We start from the raw sequence: 19,976 nt of genomic DNA on the forward strand, positions 1-19,976 counted from the left end.
TAGTGCTACGAGTCCATCCGATTCCTAGGTGTAACCAGGTGAATAAAGCATGCGTGGATTTGCTAGTCACGTCCATTAAAGACATTTTTAGAACCTATGGCAGTAAGCTGCAACTCATAAAGGGAAAACAGAAAAAGACTAAAATCCTTGAAATGTCACCTTGCATGGAATTTAAAGTAGAGGACTTAAAGAAAGTATAGAAATTTTAGTACCTCTGCAGCCAACAGGGCCTTTGGCAAGAGTTAACTCATTCTTCAAGTTACAGAAGTATCAGACGTGGTAAAGCTGACAAGAAGGGGAATTGGCAGCCCCTGCCAATGCACTTAGAGACAATTGCTATTTAACTGCCTCTTTTCAAAAACATTCTCCAATATTCAGCCATGCAAGCAGATTTTATGAGCAGAAAGGGACTCTGTTCTACCATTACAATGCCGCTTGGTCACACCACTGTTCATACTAAAATACCTAAGGAGGAAAAACCCTCCTCTGTTCCTTTCACTCCCTACTGCCCAGAAATATGGGAAAAGATTGAAAACAAACAAACAAAATCCCAAACCTCCTCACAGTCTTTGTAAAATAAAGCCCTCGGTTTAGGAACAGAGAGGGAAATTTTTTACCACTACCTGCTCAGTCCTTGCACCTAGCCTAACAGTCAGAGAAGTAAATTCTACATTGCCAAAACTGGTGAGCATGAAATGGAAAATCCTTAGTCAGAAAAGGAAATCATAGAGTAAAGCCAAGGCCTTTGGGAAAGGGAGCAAGATCCGTTGGTCAGCGCAGCGACCCATAACCCAGGAAGCAGCTCTGCCACTGATTTAATGTGGCTTCAAGCAAAGTCACACCAGCCCTACCCTTCGGTACTCCCGACCGTTAAACTGTAATGTTGCTTACCTCTTTCACAACAGCATTACCAGCCTCCAGTTGTCAGCATTTAGAGTAAGCTCTGCCATCCATCCATCCTATTGTGGGCTGATACTCTTTCTACAAAGACTTCAGGATAACTCACTGTGGGCATTTAGAACTATGAAATGTTAGTATAGCTGTACCGACATGCAGTTGCAGCACAGAACCTCACTGGCTTTCCCCAACCCAATATTGCACTGTGTTTTTACTTTCTACCCAATGCTACTGCTTTCACTCTATGGTGAAAAACTTCCACTCTGTAACTTGATGATGAAACCACTGGATCCAAAAAGTACCCTAACTCTTTTTTCCCCTTAAAGTCTTTGCTCAAAAATACACAAACACGGCCAGGTAAACACACTCATTTTTCATATTACCTTGTCCTGTAAGAGATGAGCTGTGTAGTTCAATTTGTAAGCAAGGTCTAACATAAAAGACAGTCTGGCCTTATTTCCTCCTCTGGACTGCTGGAGTTTGAGTCACATCTACTGAATCTCTCTATTATTTTTGTGCTGGCTTTAGAGATGCCAAGAGGTTCCTCTCATACTCCACTGACATGCTGGTTCTGGACTTCAAGCAACTCCAAGAAGTGACAAGTTTAGCCTTACTGTGTTTGAGAACACAGGATAAATTTTCAAAATTAGAAACAAAGCAACATTGTGAGTATAATTAGAAAAAAACCCAATGTGAATATAATAAAAGTGAAATCAATTAAGATGTTTTTCCTTTTGGAAAAAAAGGATTTTAATGGGTTTAAAAACATTTCTGTACAAAAACTGCTCAATGACCGGTATTTGCCTTCCCATGGTGACAATACTTCTGACTATTGTTTTGTTCAGCAGCAACTCCCACAGGTCCTGTAACAAGGACTATCTCTTTGGCCAGTGGTGCCTGGAACCCCTGCAAAAGACGACAGTTACAGAGAGACTTTAACTCTTGCTCTAAATTCACTCAAGATTAAAAACCTACGATTACAATGATTCTGCTGAGAAAGGGTCATGACGCAGACAGAACCTTTCTCCCTCCAATGCTGCCCTTACGTAGTGTTGCTCTTTTATGACTAAATAATATAAATAATAATATTACCAAGGATCAAGCCTGGTAAGCTATACATTAAGTATCTATTCTGAACAAGAATGTTCGTATTTGGCAGTACTGTTATTTATCTTCCTCCCAAGCTAGGCAAATGTTCTTCCCACCTCTACCTATCTTTGTGGCCAAAGAAAGCGACTCCCACATCTATTAACACAAACTTTTACCTCAGCATTTCAAACCTTCCACCCAGAATTGTCTTTGATTGTATTAATCCTGACTAAGCCTTTTTTTTTTGTTCCTTTTTTCCTTTAAACTGACGTCAAGCTGTGAAATGAACGCGAGTAGATGTTACGCAACCTCTTCCATTAAAAATGTGCTTAAGCTCCCACAGCAATAGAGGACAATAGTTATGCTTTGCCCATAGCTCCGGGGCACAGGCGTGAAAACACTCCACCGCTGGGATGAGAGCAGGCTGACAACACACCTATCAGCTTTCCCCGCCAGGTAGGACATGCTTCGGTTTCCAGATTGTTGAAGTTTGTTAGCTCCAGCAAATTTCTGCACAGAAGAAAAAAAAACACACCACCACCACCGTGAGGTACCTGCCAAATACAGTATATTCCATGAGATTCGTGTGCTGTCAGGTCCCTCCCACTTCAAGAACACTGCTCATTTACACTGTGACCTTTATGTTTTAGGACTTCTTTACATGCATATGCGCTGAATTCATCTGAGTAAGTGCTGTTCTACTGGTCTAACCTTGACATGTGAGGCACAATACCCCACTGATGACAGATTTTACCCATCTAGACAGAAAGATCTGTACAGGGTGTCCCAAATTCACCAATTGGTTTCTTTTTTTCTCCTGAAACAAGTTTCAACTAACACAGAAAAGGGATTGCACAGGAAACTGTTTCCTACACTATCGGGCATAAACTTGTTCAGCTTCTAAAATACGATTTTTAATGAATATCTAAGATGCTCCCTGGTACCATTTGTCCTCCAGTTAAGTATGCAGGAAGGCAGCATGCACAGGAAAGATGCTGAAATGCAAGACAAGACCTTCAGAACTTGAAATTAATGCTCAAGTGCCCAATGAGTTTACGCATAGGCACCCTATTACTTCACGCCTGAAGGCCCACTGACGTCACGCATCAGCACCCAAACGCTCCACGCATGAGCACTATGCAGGGTATACATGGGGGGTTTTAGGTAACCCGGGTCTGCAGGGGTGACCTGGGGTGGGGGATGACGACAGCCCAGGAACTGCCCTGTGCTGGTCACACGTTTTCCTAAGTATGTGTTTGACTGTTTATGTTTTCTTTCTTCTCTTCAATCTCTCAATCTCAATTAGCAATGAATTAAGTAAAAATTCTCTGAGCTGAGACTGTTTTCCTAATGACAGTACTTGGTGGAGAATGCGGGCAACACGCAAACCTGCCATAGCCTGGAATAACTGGACTGACTTTGAGATTTCTGAAAGTGCCTTGAACTGGTATTGGGAATTTGTGGTGGTGTGCTGTGGTCTAAATGTCACGCCTGTGATGTATGGAGGCATAGGTGTGAACAATGTATGAAGAGGTGGCAAACACCAAAAGAGTCTGAGGAGCCCCCAGAAAACTCCTCCTGAATGGGAAGAAGCTATAATACAACGTATGAACTCGTGATTGGAAGCTGCACCTCAGTACCAAGTGCTGTTAGGGAACATTCTGCAGATCATTTCTGTTCCTTCTTTCATGACATGTCCGTACCTTGCCTGCGTAAGCTTGCTTGGCAGGATCAAATTGTGGCGATTGCTTCGATTTGCTGCTTCCTACGGGAGAGAGGAGAGAAGCTGTCAATAAAATTTTCCAGAAAGAACAGTACATCCACAGTGTTCCTCTAATGATAAGGAGGTTTCACTGCAGTCTCCCACATGCTAAAAACCACAACAGTCTCTTAAGGGCAGGAGATGCTTTTCAATAGATACTTGTTACAAAGGAGTCAAATCTTCTTCACCTCCTAGTTTCTGGGGTCCAATTAAACAGATGACTTTCTCTACAGAGAAAAGAAGCAAAATACGAATCCACAATCCCCTTGGCCAACGGTTTCAGGATTTTGTTTCCAAATCAGCAAAGGGATGCTAAGCTGTACGTTCCCCAAGTTAATTTCTTATAGTATTTCCCCACTGTAAGGTAAGTGCATTATAACAGTTTATACTGCCTTGGCACCTACATTCACACACAGCCTTCTCAGAGCTCAGCTGGCAACATTTTCCACAGCCTGCAGCACTCTAGCAAGAGATCCAGATCTTACCCGCAAACACTTTGAAGTTGGACTTGCTGTAATCAAAGGGGGTAAACTGCTTCGGTGCTTCCAGCTTCTCTGGTTGCTGGGAGGCTTTTGGCCGTTTCTTCTCTTGTTTTGGCAACTCTGTTCCCGTTTCACTCATGACTCTCTCCCTCTTCTTATTAGCTTGTTCCTGCTGTGAAAGCAACCCACAGAACAGAAACAAGGACAAGTTCAGGAGAGGAGAATGAAACATCTCTGTGTAGGCATGAACACCAGCATGCAGATGAACTGCCCAGTGGACCTAGGCCCCAGTGACAGCTATTGCCTGCAGCAATAATAGTGAGGGGAGAAAGCGGTGTGATGTTTTTTGGGCCTAAACGGCTTTTTTTTTTTCCTCATAACAGGGACTTCTCAGATTAAAAGCCAAGTTGTCATTTCACAGGATACTAGAGGCTGAGATCTGCTGTGGCTCTACAGGCAGATTTGGGGAAACCTAGGCAAGTGAGGAGCAGAGAGGTGCAGCAGTGGAAAACATTCCCTGCCGAAGATATGGAGGGATGTGAGGATTTGCACAGCACAGTTCCTAGGGGCCTGTTGCTACACACAGGGCAGAACCACAGAAAAACCACTACCAAAAGACTGTCATACAGGTATTTCAGAGTTAGAGGGCTCAGGGTTTCATTCTGAAATATGTTATAAAGGTCAAAACGGGCAAAGGCTGGAAGTAGGGAATTCAATGACATACCATAGCTTGCTGACGAACAGACACAATATTTTCTGTTGCCTCTTTATACACCTTCTGTGCCTGGTCACGAGCAGCTATGGAAACAAACAAGCATTACCGTAAAAAGCAGGAGTCAGTTACCCAGGAGCTTAGAAAAAGCAAGCGAACCAGCTCGTAGCAAGTTTCAAACTAAATAGAGTACAACTGTTGTCAAACAATCTCATCCATCAGGAATGAGATTATCTAAAGTTTTCTTGTAACTGGGAAACAACCTATGTGCATTGGGAAAAGCATGCTGGCCGACACATTGAGGAAGGAAAGAATGGCTGTACCTGACTGCTGGGCTGCTTTCTTTTTGGTTTCATCCTTGGACTCCTTCTGTACTTGTGTCTGACTCATCAACTTCCATCGATTGCTGATCTGCAATGAAAAAATTACCCGGGATCACTTTCTTTGAAGTTTTACAGCAAAAGGGAGTTTATAAGCTTGCTACTACATGCTGGTCTTCATTAAGAGTACAAAAGATCAAATTGGATTGTAAAAGAGATTAAGATCTGCTGCACCAGGTAAAGTAAAACCATGTGCTTTAGAAGTTCTGAGCTACAAACAAGCCATGAGAACAAAGGGAGATACAGACTTCAGTAGTAGTTTGTAGCTTTGACAGACAGGGAATATACAGTAGAATGTCTCCAATCCCTGGTTCTTCGAAGGATACGAATGCTACAGAAACAATGAACTACAGATTCAGAAACATGTCAAGTTTCTCAAAACTTGGATTCTTTTTCTAATGAGAATCCAAGGAGAAAAGAAAATTCCTATATTGCTGAGGTTCTCAAAGGAAAATAATCTACTTGTTTCTTTTGTACTACTTGGCAGGAAATTTTAGCACGAGTCTTACTTCATAAATTTTTGATGATGGGTCAAACTTTGCAGATTGTGAGACATAGGCAGGATTCTGTTCCGAAGGTAGGTACTGCAGAGAGGAAAAAACCATTTTGTCTTAAACACAACACATGATATTTAGCTCATTGCTAAAATGCTACTTAAAATGTTCCAAATCAAAAAGTTCATATTTAAGAAACATTCTACAGATAGATCACCTTTTGGAAAAAGAAAAGTTACCACAGCTATGGCCAAGAGAAATGTTAAAGAAAAAACAAACAAAAAGCCCAAAAAAACAACCCCCAACCACACACCAAAGTTGTTTTGATATTATTTCCTAGTAATTTGCCACTCCAAATCTATAACAAAGCATTCTATTGTTCTTCTGATTCATTACAAGAGTAAAATCAGCTCACTAACTCTAGCCATAAAGTAGAGATGAAAATGTGATGCAAATTAAAAAAACCTCAAACTTGATTAAAAAAAACAACAGTGAGAGGTCTGTTTACTATGTAGAAAGACATATATCTAAGAGGCATTTCAATGTGTTTTGAAAACAAGTCCACACGTGCGTGCTTTGCAAGAAGGACAATCTCTTGATTCCAGTAAGAGAGCAGCAGCTGATGCTGTATCAAGCTTTTTCAGAGAGGCCTGGAAAAACAGCTCAGAGCATCATCTACACTAGGTAGTTCATGAGTCCCACTACAAATATGTATTGGGAGTTTTTACCATTCTAAATGGATTTTCAAAGGACTCCATTATACGCTGAGCCTTCTGTTGTGCAGTGGTTAAAGCCTTCTCATTTCCTTCATCTTCATCACATTCCTTAAAAAAAAAAAAAAAAAAGGAAGAAATATTAACATTAGTAATTTTTGGTTTTGGCTACTGCCATTTCATGCATATTATTTCTCACTCTATCTGAAATTCCACTGATGGCAGTAACCATCCAGACAGATGTAATTAACTTGCTGGCCTCCTAACCTAGTTGTCTTGGTTATGCCATATGCTTGACAGGAAGCCAATATCATTTCCATGCACGTCCCACCTTACTATTTCTTGCAACACTTTCACACATTTTTATCAGATTACGAAGTATGTTTTCTAATACTTACACATTTTTATCAGATTACGAAGTATGTTTTCTAATACTTAAATACTGACACTACCACAAACATGTTGCTTACACTGAATATGCTGACAGTGGCAGTAGCGACAAGACATGTTGACTCTGGCAGAACACCCTGAATATTCATTGTCTTTTCACTGTCTGAAAAGAGACAACCGTGTTCCAAAATTGGTGCAGGCTCTATATGAAAAGGAGACAAAATTTTTATTAGGTACTTGTATATTTCACTGCTATTTTGTGTAATGAGATTTCACTGAAAGTTTCTTCAGGGCTGCTTATTTCCTCATGTCAAAGCCACATCATGTCATTATTAGCACAGTTTTTAGGTTAAGTCCAAATTACCTAAGGCAGAGTTGTTCTGAAAATCATCCACAGGAATCCGGGAACTGTCATGTGGTCCAAAGAAGGTATTCTCCAGCCTCTGCAGACAGATTCAAATTACAAACACCATTAATACACTACTCTATGAATCTGTGTATGTTTTCACATATTGCAGAGAAACATTAATAAAAATTCAAATAAAAGTGTGAAATTCAGAGACTGAATATTCTTAATATAGCTCACCTGCCAGACCACATTGCATCTGGCATCAGAAGGATATCTGTGCAAACACTGGCTAATGGAGATGCTTTAATTCATACGGGCGAGGAGAGTAAACGAGTCAGCCTTAGAAACTCATCCGAAACTTCTCACAGGTCAGTCAATACAGACTAACACACATGAACCTAGAGTGTTTGCTGATGAAGCCTTAAGTGCTGCTATTATGGTGGTTTGTAAAATACCAATTTACAGCTGGTAATGTTATAAGCCTAGCACAGAAAAGTAACATTAAGCTAAAGCGGAGAGACCTGTAAAATGGATGAGAACAAACAATTTACTAGAAGCTAGAATTTTGCTACATTTGTTTCTGAGTTTAAGGCTTAAGACATTAGGTAACAAACATTATGTAAACAGTACCTCAGGGTTGTATAGAGGTGCTTTCTTCTTGACTGCCACAGCAATCTCCGACTGGAATGGGAGAGAAAGAAAAGTCACTTAAATGCACCTGCCCTATTTCTTCTAGGTTGGCCTCCTTATCAATGTTTTCAACACGTTTATTACAAGCTAGCATGTTAATAAAATTACATTCTTTCTTCTTCTCCCGCAGTGTTTGCATATGGATACATTTAAACACCTCACACAGAAAGGACACCGTCAGGCTCACAAATGGTTTTGTTTCACTAGAAGAGGAAGACTGTATTAATATCAACATGTTGACAATATATTTTAACTAATGAACCTCTTACACCTGGGTTTTTTTTTTGCTTCACCAGAGCTGTAAAAGATTTATGAATCCATTTATTTGGCCAACAAATTCTACAAGGTCCAGTTCTTCCTCACACAGGCAAACATGATGTGCAATGTGAGACAGACAACTGCACCCTGTTCAAGTAGTGTGTTCTTTTACTGCTCTAGTTCTCCAGGAAACCACACGGTGTGTAAGCCAGTACACAGCAGACAATAGACAGGCCAGAAGAAGTTGCAATATATCTTTCAGCTGTACTACAGAACACTATATTCACAGTGTTCAAAAAGCAAACTTCAGCATACACATCATCTTAGGTCACCATTTAGCTCCAGTGCCTGGCTTATGGAAAGCAAGTGATGAGTCTCTTGCGTCGTACGAGCTACTCCTACCTTGAGAAGAGGCATCTCCCGGGCCTGCTGAGTGAGAAGATGCAATTCATTAATCTGCTGGCGAACTAGTGGTGGGACTGGATTACAGCAAGCAATGATGCCCTGGGGTTCTCTAAAGAGAGATGAGAAAAATACAGTGTGCTGTATTTATGGCCAGTATGTTAGGCATTTGCATTCAGAGGACGTGCAACCAGATATAACCACGGTCCTGACTGTGACAGAATAAGACAAGTCAGATTAATCTGTCAGAGTTTATTCTCTGTGATGAAAAATTCTTCTATACCAGGTTTGTGCAGGTAAGGAGAAACCATTAACTCAGCTCTCCTCTCACTTATCTTTTCTGTGGTCTGTCTGTCTGTCCCCTTCTTCATTTCATTCCTTGTTCAGTATTTGTCTATGGAAGTTGAACCCAGCAGCAGACTCGCGTTTAAAGATGCATTTTTATTATTCTCAAGTATGGATGTTAGATGATGAGTGCCAAGTGTTTGAGGAAAATGTATAAATTGGGTGTTTTAAGGGATCTGCCCCTTCTCTCCCTGCCCCCAACCCCTTTAAGAACTGAAAAAAACCCCAAATAAATATTATGGGGAACTCATCTCTCTCTTGCTCTATAATACTGTAGGAATCTCAAGGGGGATATGTGACGTATAGCAATGCAAAGGAATGTTTTGTTAGTGGAACAAAATCAGATAGAGATGTATCCCAGAAGAAGTTTGGAGGCTTGTGAAGGAGTATTGCTATTTATTTCCTTTCCAAACTGAAGAACTATAGAGAAAAGCAGTATTGACAGCTGCAGAAATAATGACACACTAGGAAACGACTTGCTGGATATTAAAATCAAATGAGACTCCTCAAGGGTGAACAAAACTTACTTGGGCAGCTCCTCTGCTATCTTCAATAGCATATGATTTGGTAGCACATATCTACAACACAAAGAGGTGGTGTAAATGTAACAGAATGTTAAAAATCCTTAAAAATACATTCAAAGTGCACAAGTCTACCCCAATTACAAGGTCTGAAAAGATGAAATCAGTTAAAAAGAAATTAAGTAGGGCTGATTTAGATACCTGCAAGAATTTACTGCTAACATAACAGGACTTCTGTGTAAAAAGCAGCCTGAGGTAGTACACTAATTTCTACAGGTAACAAAGTGATTCCACCTCAGGGAGGAGGAGAGGGGCACAATCCAAGAGACTCATTGAAGTATTAAGCCAGTGTCTGTAACAAAAGACTTCCTACCCTGTACTCTCATCCTCTTGACGCGCCATCTTGTCTCTCCATGCAAACAGCAACCTAAATGCTGCTAGCTGCTGTGTGTTGAGATGTTTTTTCTGCCTCCTGTAGAGCTCAAGGTAGGATTCATCTGAAAAGAGGGGCTTGATGTATTTCTGGGCAGGAAAAAAAGATGATCAGTATCAGATTTGTGCTCTCTAGTTTGCCTTGCTTCACTGAGACAGACAGAATCTCACACAGACATAAGGGAACTCAATAAACTCAGGTACAATGCGTCTTGGAGCTTTTACCCTAAACTATTGGTAGGAGCCTATCCCTGAAAAACATACACCTCATCCATTTTTAGGGGAAAACCAGCCTCACCAATTCCAGGAACAGCTTTAGACATATCGTATCTTCACGCATTACTACATTAGACAAGGTCTACTTTCACAGAGAGCGTTTTCCACAGGCACAATATAATTAACTCATAATGCAACTCCAGCTAGGCTTTGAACTTCTAGGAATGTCCAGTAGAACTGGAAGTGTAACCTCTCTCTTGGGAAAGACACACCTGAAAGCATCAGGAGGCCAAGGAGTGCCAGCACTCAAAAAACAGGAAGAGGGCATCTGAATCTAAGGATTTTAGCTAGTGAAACAAGTGACTGCACACAACTGAGTCAGACTTTATACAGCTGTTTTCAGACACACAAAGAGGAAAAAAACCTGCATCTATGCAACAGATGTAGAATAGGCAAAGGACTTTCTGTCCTACTAAGCCCATACTCTGATCCAGGTAATCCAACCAGGTGAAGCTTTACCTTCAGGCAGATGTCCTTGCTGCGTTGCCACACAACCTGCAGCTGAGTGGGCTGCTCGTTCCCTCTCTCCCACAGCGCCTCCCTCACTTTATCGTAGATGTAGAGCAAGTAGTGAGTGTCATCACGGGCATACTGAATCATTTCTTCTGGTAAAGGGCTAGAAAAAGAGCCAAAATTACACTAATACGCTAGTTTCAGTTGCCCCGCCAAACTGTCACTTTCCTCTTGCAAGGTATATTAGGGCAAACTGCACATAAAACACGCCAAGAACTAATACGGAAATTCTTCTGTTTCCTTACTGAAGGATTTGTTGGGCAACAGCAGTAACACGCTGTGCACTCTCCAATTCAGATGGCATCTTGTTCACACGCCAGAGAGCGGGACTGCTGTGTAGCTAAGTCAGATGGCAAAACTGCTTGCTATGGTATTTGTCGTAACTCTTCTCTCTCCCCAGAGCCTACATAAAGTAGGCCTGGGATCTCTGTGGTGTGCAGGGTCCATCTGCATAGCCAAGCTCATTGCTCCAACAGCATACTCCTCTACCTAGTGCGGGCGACTGAACGTTTTTGTGGGGGCTCTGGAGGAGCAAATACTGACTTTCTCCATAACACTGCAATGGTTAAGCGCTGTTGCTAAGAATTGAGCTTCCAGGAGCTTTTCATTACTTACTCTTCCCTGATCTTCCCAAAAGAACACATTTTCTAAAGAAACATGGGAAAATGTAACACTCATGAAAGAACTTAAAGCACAGCCAGGTAAATACTGTGCTCGTTCACTTTGAGAGTAACCTACAACTACGGGGCTTGCAACTAGGAACAATACAAACAAGGATAAGCGCTACCTTGCAGCTCCAGCCCATTTAAGGGGTCAGTTTTTACCGTATCCTCCAGTCAGCCAGCTGGTACTGCTTGTCAGCATCCACACTGCAATACAGCTTTAGCAAGTGGTCCAAAGAATGCCTGCCAAGATTGAGGAGACGAGCAGCCTGATGAGTATCAAACATGTTCACCAAGTACAGACCAAAGTCTTTTTGCAGCCATTCCACATCTGAATCAGCACCATGAAGGACCTTGAAAAGCAAAAAAAAATTGAGAATCCTAGGAAGAACATTTCTACTCAGGCTGGCAGTGCTGCGTTTCATATTCCTGTGTCTAGGACCAGATTTCTTTTCTCTCTGTCCTTCACTGTTAAATGCAGAACTACTAAATGAGTGCACTTGGCAAGTAACTCCCCACTTACATCAAGGAAACAGGCACATGAACAAATTACAATGAAAGCAAAGCCAAGTGACCAAGACAGAGCACAGTGTGCTTTTAACTATAATAAAGCTTAAACTAAGGAGGCGGGAAGGAATTCTGGTGGTGAATTGGTGAATTTGGCAGCTGACCTTCACAATTGCAGGGTCTGTGAAGGTCTCGTTGAGAATGTTCATGTCGCTGCGCAATTCCAGTGTATCAATAATGAAGTCTTCTGTTCGGGTGGAAATCTGCATCAGGCATGTCAAGCCCAGGAAGCTCCTGTAGGAATGGTGCTGAAACACATGGAAGAGAGACGTAAGCTAGGATCCATTACAGAAGTAATACTATAAAACAAACAGCACCCCAAATGAAGAAAGAAAAAGTAACAGAGGACTTCTTAAAGAAAAAGACAACTGGATGAGCAAGCTTTCTCTTTGCAGTCACTAACATAACATAAAAAAACATGGGATGAATTGAAAGAAGATCAAATTCAGTATGAAGTATGCAACCAGTACTGTAAGTTGGAAAACTTAGAATATTCACACAGTTTAATTCAAACTTCTAGATAATATCTGACAGGTCAGGGTCATGAACTATCTTTTCACGTCAGAAAGTACAAAAAGCAGGAGAAAGAGAAGACTACAAAACAACTAGAAGAATATAATGGTCTACTAGGTACTAACAGTACACATGTAACTTTTAAACAGAAAAGGCAATTTGATTACCTCTAAGTCCAGGGCAAATTCTTTACAGTTCATAAGCTTTTCATTTAGTTCTACCAGCTCATCCAATGTGGTGATAAAATGACAGGGTGTTTCCTTGATGGGCCTGTACATCTGGCAGAGCAAATTATTAGGCATGGTATGTTCTCTGTCAATTCTCACCCCTGACCCCCACCCTCAATTCTGAAATTCGTCAAGTATGGCTGGCTGTAAACTTAGTGCATCTGCGGTAAGTTTAAATTAATGTGGGCACCAACCTGGGGTTCTGGTTTATTGAGAACTCCATCTGGTGGAGAAAAATGCTCCAGTTCATACTGGTAAGGGTGAGCAAACCTGTGGAAATTAGGAAGACAGGCACAGACTAAATTTCAGTCATCCTTATGAAGCCAGAGCACAGAGACTTCGAGAGCTATGGCAGTTTCCCTACTGAGTAGAAATTTTGTCTCTTACTAAGCATAGGTTTAAAATAACTGCAGATGTCTAAAGCAAATCACACACAACGTAGTGTGCAGACACAAACACATGCAGAGCTGTTACACATGAATAGCATCAGCACAGCGGACCATACAAGTGCATGTTCACCAACGATACTCCAAGCACCTTGCTGTCAGTTTAATTTCTTACATGTCTTGCTCAGTTTGCTGCGTCCTCTGCTGGTGTATGAAGTCTGCCAAAGCAGCTGGTACATCCAAGTCTTCAGGGCGCTCCTTTCGTTCCCGTCCACTTTTTGTGAGGGCTGGACAACCAATATGGAACAACTGGACTGGGTCCCACACACAACATGTTCTCAGCCTACTACTCTCTCCCCTCCACCCACCACAAGATCCTATTAAAATCATAAAGTATCAAAAATCTTAACAATTTAGATCTGCAGCTTTTGCTGTCAGCAAGATTTCTGCCTGCACCTCTCAGTTGACAACTCAGTTACTAGGTTTTACCAGGCTGTTGTTAAGCAAGACGCAAGGAGGTTCTGCTCAAGAACTTGGAAGGAGATTGAAAAATCTTCAGAAAAATCTTTCAATCATTCCCAGTTACTAAAAGTACAACCGCGCAGACTAAGGATGAATCAGCAGCAGCAGAATGACATGTTGCTGAGACAGGATGTTATGCTGGTGGCTTTGATAAAGCACCCAAGCAAAGGTAGGTCTAACCTTATACCTGGCGCTCCTAACTAATTAGAAAGAAGTATCTGTAAAACCAACTAGACTAGTCAAGACCACTTCTGGTGCCAGAGCGACTCTCATCATGCACATTCAATGGTGGTAAAGAGAAGCAGCAGAATATCTGTTTGGAACAGATTATTTACGGTATACCAACAAGAAGATGCTGTATGCTGACCTACCCTCACATTGCACATATGTAAACAACAGCGTCACAGAGCTTACCGCACCTACAAGGTCAACATCTCCTGCTGTTACTTGTTTTTACAGTCAATAATTTCTCCTCTAGACTGTGAGGACAGATTTGTGTCAAATACTCTCAATAGGTTACCCAACAAAAAATAAACCCCTTACCTTCAGGCAAAGGTTTCAAAGCATTTGGCTTGATAAAAAGTTTAGGTACAAAGGGAGTGTTGGAATTGTCAATCTTTTCCCGAAACTTAAGCTGTGGTCGAGAGATATTCTTGGCATGAAGCAGTCGGAAGGTTTCAGATTGAGCCCTCTTGTGAGATTCTCCTGCCTGTTTAAAAGAAGGTAAACCACAGCTAAAACTCACATGACTTAACAAACGTTCAGAGTTTTTTTTACTCAGCCTGACCCAATATAGTTATATATATAGGAATATCGTTATATATAGGAATATATATATATATATAGGAATATATAGTTATATATATAGGAATAAAGTTATACCCCAAACTCAAAAGTGAGTCCCTCTTTTGCAGTGAGTCCAGCACCTAAGAATGAAAGTTCTCTGAATCAGGATCCTGAATTCATGTGAATAAGTAGAAGAAAGGCTGTTGTGTACATGAAACTGAAATAGCAAATGGAAAACACACAGAATCCAGTTTGAATAAATAGGAAAAGGAAAAAAGAGGGAGGGAGTTAGGACATGTAAAAAAATGTGATGGAACGTTTAACTGCTCAACTCCACTGGTAAATCAGTAGCGCCAATGCTGGGAAAAAAGCTAAGGTAACACAGCAAACTGAGTGCAGAGGCCTCACCTTGCGGTTCCAGCTGGAAATGATCGTCTGTGGGGGCTGTAACCCAGCAGGGAGGACTGGTTGCTGGTTTTTGTTCACTCCTGCTGCTTCATCCAATAAAATACCCTAAATTCCAGAAAAGTGAGGTGAAAACCAAGCACCTGTTAAATTATCATGCTCAGCCACTCTAGTCAGACTGAGTAAAGAAAGTCACACAGGTATAAATACCTCCACAGCCATTTCCTCTGAATTCTGTGCAACATGAGATAGACAAATGTGGGAGGAATATGTTGAACATTAGGGGTAGGAAGAGTTTCCTCAGAGAAGCAGCTCTATGAATTTACAGACCTGTTCTCAGGTTATGAGGTTCTTGTGCCAAACTGTATTTAGTTTCCTCATGTTACCTTCCTTCCCTTTGGGCCATAATCCATCTGCCTTAGCTGCTGTAATCACTGGCCTAGCACATGGAAATGTTTTTAGAATAAAAAGGAAAACCAGATTGAGGAAACATTAAATGTAACTGTGAAAACACTACCACTGAAATTCTTGCAAAGAAAAAAAAATTGTGGCAACTGAACAGTTTATAAGAACAACATCCAGAAATAATTTGCTTACCACTCTTTCAAGAATGATGTCATTGGAGTCAACCAGCATATCAAATTTATCTTCCAGCTCTGTCACTTTGCTGCGATCTTTAATGTGGCTACGGCAGCCATGGTATTGCATCACCTTGCTCATGCTTCCAAGAGAACAGTACAGCTATCAGCAATTTGAAAACAGGCATGCTGAACACTAAACCATCCAATTCTCTTCAACCTTCTATATCTTCAAAGTTTGAAAATAAATTAAATGCAGTACCTATAGATAACATCGCATGGGCAGTGAATAGACAAAACACCTATACAGTATTAATTGTTAGAATTAATTTCTTATGAACCAGGTAACTTTTTAAATAGACAGCCTAATGCATTTTATATCAGCTCTGCTCCCTGCACAGCTCTTTATCCAAATCATTATGAAAGGCCCTCTTAAAACCTGTTACTTAAACTGTCAAGTGCTAGAAAAGTAGCTAAAATTAGTATGTGAAATAAAACATCATTTTACCTACAGCAAGTTTGGAGTCTCCAAAGAAGGGTGCTACCTTCTGTTTTGGATTGGAAGCTATTAGCAACGGCCCAGAGACGCAAATACATCCTTACCAGTGAAGGAGACGGTCACCCTGTGTTTCACAGTACGCCCGGAAGCCAGGGAAGCTTCGGTAGAAGTCGTACTCATCGCCAGGCTGAGGAAGCCCATTAGATGCCTTTGTCGCAGCTACCACTGTGCCAAGAGCATACTGTGCAAGAATAGCATGTTATTAGCATTTTTTCAGCATTTTGTTCCTCCATTTACCCAGGATACTATGTGGTAGAAATGCATTTTGCCTAGCTTGTTTGAATTGCGTGGTTCTAATATGCAATATCATGGGGCTTTTTAACATGAGTAAGTTTACAGTCATTTAGTTGACATTGTCTATTTAGAGACCTTTAAAATAATGAAAGTCTAATAACAAGAACAGGACTTAAAACTCAGTCTAGTATTTAAGGTCTGAAAGAAAGCTTATTAAACCAGTAGGAATGCAGATAACTACTTTATTATTTTAACAAAGACGACTCCCTGCAACGCTTCCTGCTTGAGAACGGTAGGCGTTGCCTCTCTCGGAAGCAGCAGCGTGCACAGGTGAAACACAACGTAGCTGATGCCGAGATCTGTAAGCCAAGCGGCAATGCCCATCGCCACACGTCCAGCAACGGCCCTCACGAGGGTCCCGGTTCCTCTGCGTATCACGGACTCGCGTAAGGGAGGCGGCAAACCCCCATCCAGGGACGGTGCGCTTACGAGACCGTGCTCCGGAGAAGAGGCCAGAGCCCGGGGCGGTAACGGGCCCCAACGCGCCGCTCTGGTCCCCGGCACCCGTGGGAGCGGCCCGTACCCTCCCTGCCGCCTATGGCGGGGGGCGCCCACGGGGGGCTCCCTCACGGGTGGCACCTACTTAAGCGGGGGTCCTCAGGCGGCCCCCACGGGTAAGAACTACAGCTCCCGGCATGCCCCGAGCCGCGCACGGCACGCCGGGAGCGGTAGTGCACGGCGCCCGCCCCAATTCCCCCAGCCCCGCCGCCGCGCACCTTGACGAAGGCGTCAGCGTCGTCGAAGCCAGGCAGCGCCGCCGCCGCGCTGCCCCCCTCCGTCTCCGCAGGGCGCCCCGCCGCTCCGCGGCACCCCTCCTGCCCCGCGGGGCTCTCCGCTGCCGCGCTGCCGCTCCCCCCACCGCCGGCGGCCGCCATGTTGCCTCCCCAGCCACGCGACGCTTAGACGCTCTCGCGAGAACGCAGCCGTCGAGAGACGGTGGGGGGCCGGCGGGGACGCATGCGCACGGGGAGAGGGCGCCAGGGCTGCCCTCTGGCGCCCCCAGGCGGCGTGGCGGAACAGGCCCCTGGCTGGGAAGAAAGGGGGGCCCCCGAGGTGGGGGGCGCTGAGGGACACCCCTCAGGGCTTAACAGCGGCGAGACCCCCGGCACTCTTCCCCCACAGGCACCCACCAGTGGGGCCCAGGGCCTGCCCACAGTCCCCATAACAGCCACACCAGGGCCTGGAAAGGGGCCAGGGGCATGTCGCCCAAAGCCCCTGACTGCCACCTCCCTATTTCCCATTTTTGGGGTGCAGCACAAGCTGGGGAAGCCCACGGAGCCCCCAGCCGGGACAGTGATGCACCCCACGCTGTCCCTCGAGCTGTGGCTGTGACCCTGAGACCAAGAAAGCTGATGTTCTTACCGCACGGATGACATCGCATGGGCTGGAAACTAAAATTTGGGGGTTGCGTGTCAAGTTTCTTTTATACAAGTGACAGACATCATTCAGTCTTGGTAATTTTGCCTCCAGCTGCTATCAAAAAGAAAATATAGCCAACCACCTGAACTGACGCAGAAAAAGACAAGTCAAATCCATGGCAACAGGAAACTTAAAAAAAAAAAAAATCTTAATCTGTTTCCCTGTCTCTTCCTAAGAATTATTTAGGAATAAACAAGAACACAGTCAAAATGTTTACATTTTGGTGTAATTTATTGGCACAAAAATATTCAAATACAACATGGCATCTAAACATGGCTACTCTGTTGTATTTTGTGCATTGTTTTTAATATGTTTAATTCATAAATCATAACTTTATCTTCACCCTCATGTTTAATATCCATTATTTTCTGTTTCAAGTTATGACCAGTTCTCCCCACGTCTGCCTCCTATGCCAAGTGTTAACTTTCCCTAGTTATTTCCCAATACTGCTTTTTAATCCAGACACTGCGGGAAGCTCCCAAGTGGTATTTCATTTCTACCCTGCATCCAGTTTGCCACCGATCAATCCGCATAGGGGCACCTGACTTTGCTCAGCTCAAGGTCTTCAATTCTCGGATCTGCTCTGATATCCTGATCTAATCTGAAACACGACTCCTGCACTAGTGTAATGAGCGGATATACAGTTTCCAATTTTGGGGCAAGAATCAAGTTTGAAAACAAGATAATAGGATGAAACAATGGTAAAATTCTGCTTCTCTTTCTTTCCAGTTATCCAGCTCACTCCCAAACCTAAATGAAGCCTCCTGCACAGGCGCATTGAGCTCACTGCAGCCACACCAAGAGGACTGACCAGGGCAGTAATTAATCTGCAAATGACTTAGTTACATTGCAAAGTAAGTCAAAACCCGTATATAGTTATTTTCGATGGATCCCCAGTTCCCCAAAGACCAAGTGGAACCATAGACGTCTGTGGTACAATCAGTCTTCACTGTCCTGGAAACCCAAATCAAGTGTTGTGTTTCAGACAGTTTGTGTTTTTCCAACAGCAGCTATACATTGGCTTAAACCAACTTTTAATATACAATAACTCTTTTCATTTACATTTCAAAATATTTGACAAAGGCTGTATTTCAGCCCAACGTTCAGTTTGTGTTTGTAGAAGAGCAAGTTTGGAGTGCAAAAGCCTCCAGAATAAAAGGCTGTGGATACTTTGGAATCTTCTGTTACCAGAAAGGACACCTGAAGAAAACAAAGATATTGTAGTAATGCTGACTTGCATATTGTTTCACAAAAGCAACACTGAGAAGCACTGAGATTCCAGTGCTAACTAGGCACCATTTTAGTACAGGAAAAGTTGACAGGTAATCCCCATGCTTCTTCCCAGCTAACTAATGTTTAAAAATGCAAAAAATACCTACTTCCCCAAGCATAGTCTAAAGTTAGCTGACTCTCAAAATGCCAGTAAATCGTCTTTGTTTACTTTAGAACATGTGGTTCTTTACTGTAACTGAAATCAGTGACCACCACATGCCTTATTTCAAACACTTAAAATGTTGAGGCTGATTGCAGTTTTAATGTTCTAAAATCCCTGTCACCACTTAAAAGAACAACTTTCTTACAGAGGACTGTTTATGGGATCGCTGTCATAGGCTTGCAAAATTTACCAGAGCAGATGCAACATGTGCTAAGGCTCTTACATATAACTAACTACGTAAGTGACATTTTCCTTAGCTGTTCTCTGCTCAGATTATTCAGAGAAGAATTTTGCAAGGTTAGCTGAATGACAAACTCACCATCCAATGTAGCACTGGCACAGATTCTCATGAGAAGTAGCTTGCTTAATGAGCAATTCTACTTGTGTGGGTACATCAAGAGTTTCGTCATGAGAGAAGTCTCGACCTTTGAAATTAAAGGATGGAAAAAACCATAAATGGAAGTCACAAATCATAGAACATAACTTGCTTCTGGGTGGCAAGCTAAGGACTGATAGGACTTTTAACTACCCTGCCCTTACAGTATATAAAACGCAAAATTTTCCAACATGGAGAACCTCTAAAGTCATACAGAGCCCAGAACTCTGTTCTCCCTATTATGGTTTCTTCCTTTTATCTTCTCCAAATAATGGATAAACCAACAATAGATAATTTTCTAGTAGCTGAATCCTGATCCTAATCCCTTCAAATACATTATTTGGCAGGTTGGGGGTAGTTTCTTACAAACTTTAAAAGCATAAAATTTTGCAACTAAATGCTGCAAACTATAAAGCCAGGACAGTAGAAATTCACTTCCACTAACAAGCTAAGACATGCGAAATATGAAGTCTGTTTAGTTACAATCACCTCTGTACTTTTCAAATCAGGCTCCTTTGTATCTAAATGCAGGCACCAGTACT

The 19,976-nt window shown here is 42.4% G+C and overlaps 2 protein-coding genes across 12 annotated transcripts in view; both read right to left on the bottom strand.

Moving 5' to 3' along the window:
* Positions 1 to 186: 186 nt before the first annotated feature.
* EXOSC10 (exosome component 10) lies at positions 187 to 17,086 on the bottom strand. Of its 7 annotated transcripts, none has more exons than XM_075172472.1 (26): positions 16,921 to 17,086; positions 15,955 to 16,091; positions 15,371 to 15,494; positions 14,777 to 14,881; positions 14,126 to 14,291; positions 13,236 to 13,374; positions 12,869 to 12,944; positions 12,615 to 12,725; positions 12,039 to 12,182; positions 11,530 to 11,720; positions 10,652 to 10,808; positions 9,858 to 10,006; positions 9,491 to 9,541; positions 8,619 to 8,730; positions 7,899 to 7,949; positions 7,284 to 7,362; positions 7,000 to 7,082; positions 6,545 to 6,640; positions 5,832 to 5,906; positions 5,266 to 5,353; positions 4,955 to 5,028; positions 4,234 to 4,402; positions 3,690 to 3,751; positions 2,423 to 2,496; positions 1,281 to 1,803; positions 190 to 1,021 (listed from the first exon to the last, which is right to left on the bottom strand). In XM_075172472.1, exons 1-25 carry the CDS (start codon positions 17,077 to 17,079, stop codon positions 1,773 to 1,775), a joined length of 2,703 nt encoding a protein of 900 aa, XP_075028573.1. In that variant the 5' UTR covers positions 17,080 to 17,086; the 3' UTR covers positions 190 to 1,021; positions 1,281 to 1,772. The 7 variants fall into 7 exon arrangements, with proteins under 7 accessions (XP_075028570.1, XP_075028573.1, XP_075028571.1 ...); XM_075172470.1 differs by having other exon boundaries at positions 193 to 1,005; positions 7,000 to 7,121; XM_075172468.1 differs by having other exon boundaries at positions 193 to 1,021; positions 7,000 to 7,121.
* Positions 17,087 to 17,835: 749 nt separating this feature from the next.
* The window catches only part of MTOR (mechanistic target of rapamycin kinase), a 67,502-nt gene continuing 65,361 nt past the window's right edge, over positions 17,836 to 19,976 (bottom strand). For all 5 annotated transcript variants that reach the window (XM_075172480.1, XM_075172482.1, XM_075172484.1 and 2 more), the window contains 2 exons: positions 19,378 to 19,483; positions 17,836 to 18,823 (listed from right to left, as the gene is read on the bottom strand). In XM_075172480.1, coding sequence (XP_075028581.1) covers positions 18,808 to 18,823; positions 19,378 to 19,483 — 122 coding nt within the window. In that variant the 3' untranslated portion in view covers positions 17,836 to 18,807. The remainder of the gene's footprint in view (positions 18,824 to 19,377; positions 19,484 to 19,976) is intronic.

Source organism: Calonectris borealis, chromosome 23 (assembly GCF_964195595.1).
Source record: "Calonectris borealis chromosome 23, bCalBor7.hap1.2, whole genome shotgun sequence".
In the NCBI taxonomy this organism is placed as follows: Eukaryota; Metazoa; Chordata; class Aves; order Procellariiformes; family Procellariidae; genus Calonectris; species Calonectris borealis.

What these genes read in the sequence shown, in the direction of transcription:
- EXOSC10 (XM_075172469.1), bottom strand. Translation starts at nt 17,079, where the DNA reads ATGGCGGCCGCCGGCGGTGGGGGGAGCGGCAGCGCGGCAGCGGAGAGC. An exon ending in GGGAGATGCCTCTTCTCAAG is followed by an intron (nt 7,950 to 8,618) that starts GTAGGAGTAGCT and finishes CTCCCATTCCAG; the next exon opens with TCGGAGATTGCTGTGGCAGT. An exon ending in GAAAGCAGCCCAGCAGTCAG is followed by an intron (nt 5,029 to 5,265) that starts GTACAGCCATTC and finishes TTGTTTCCATAG; the next exon opens with CTGCTCGTGACCAGGCACAG.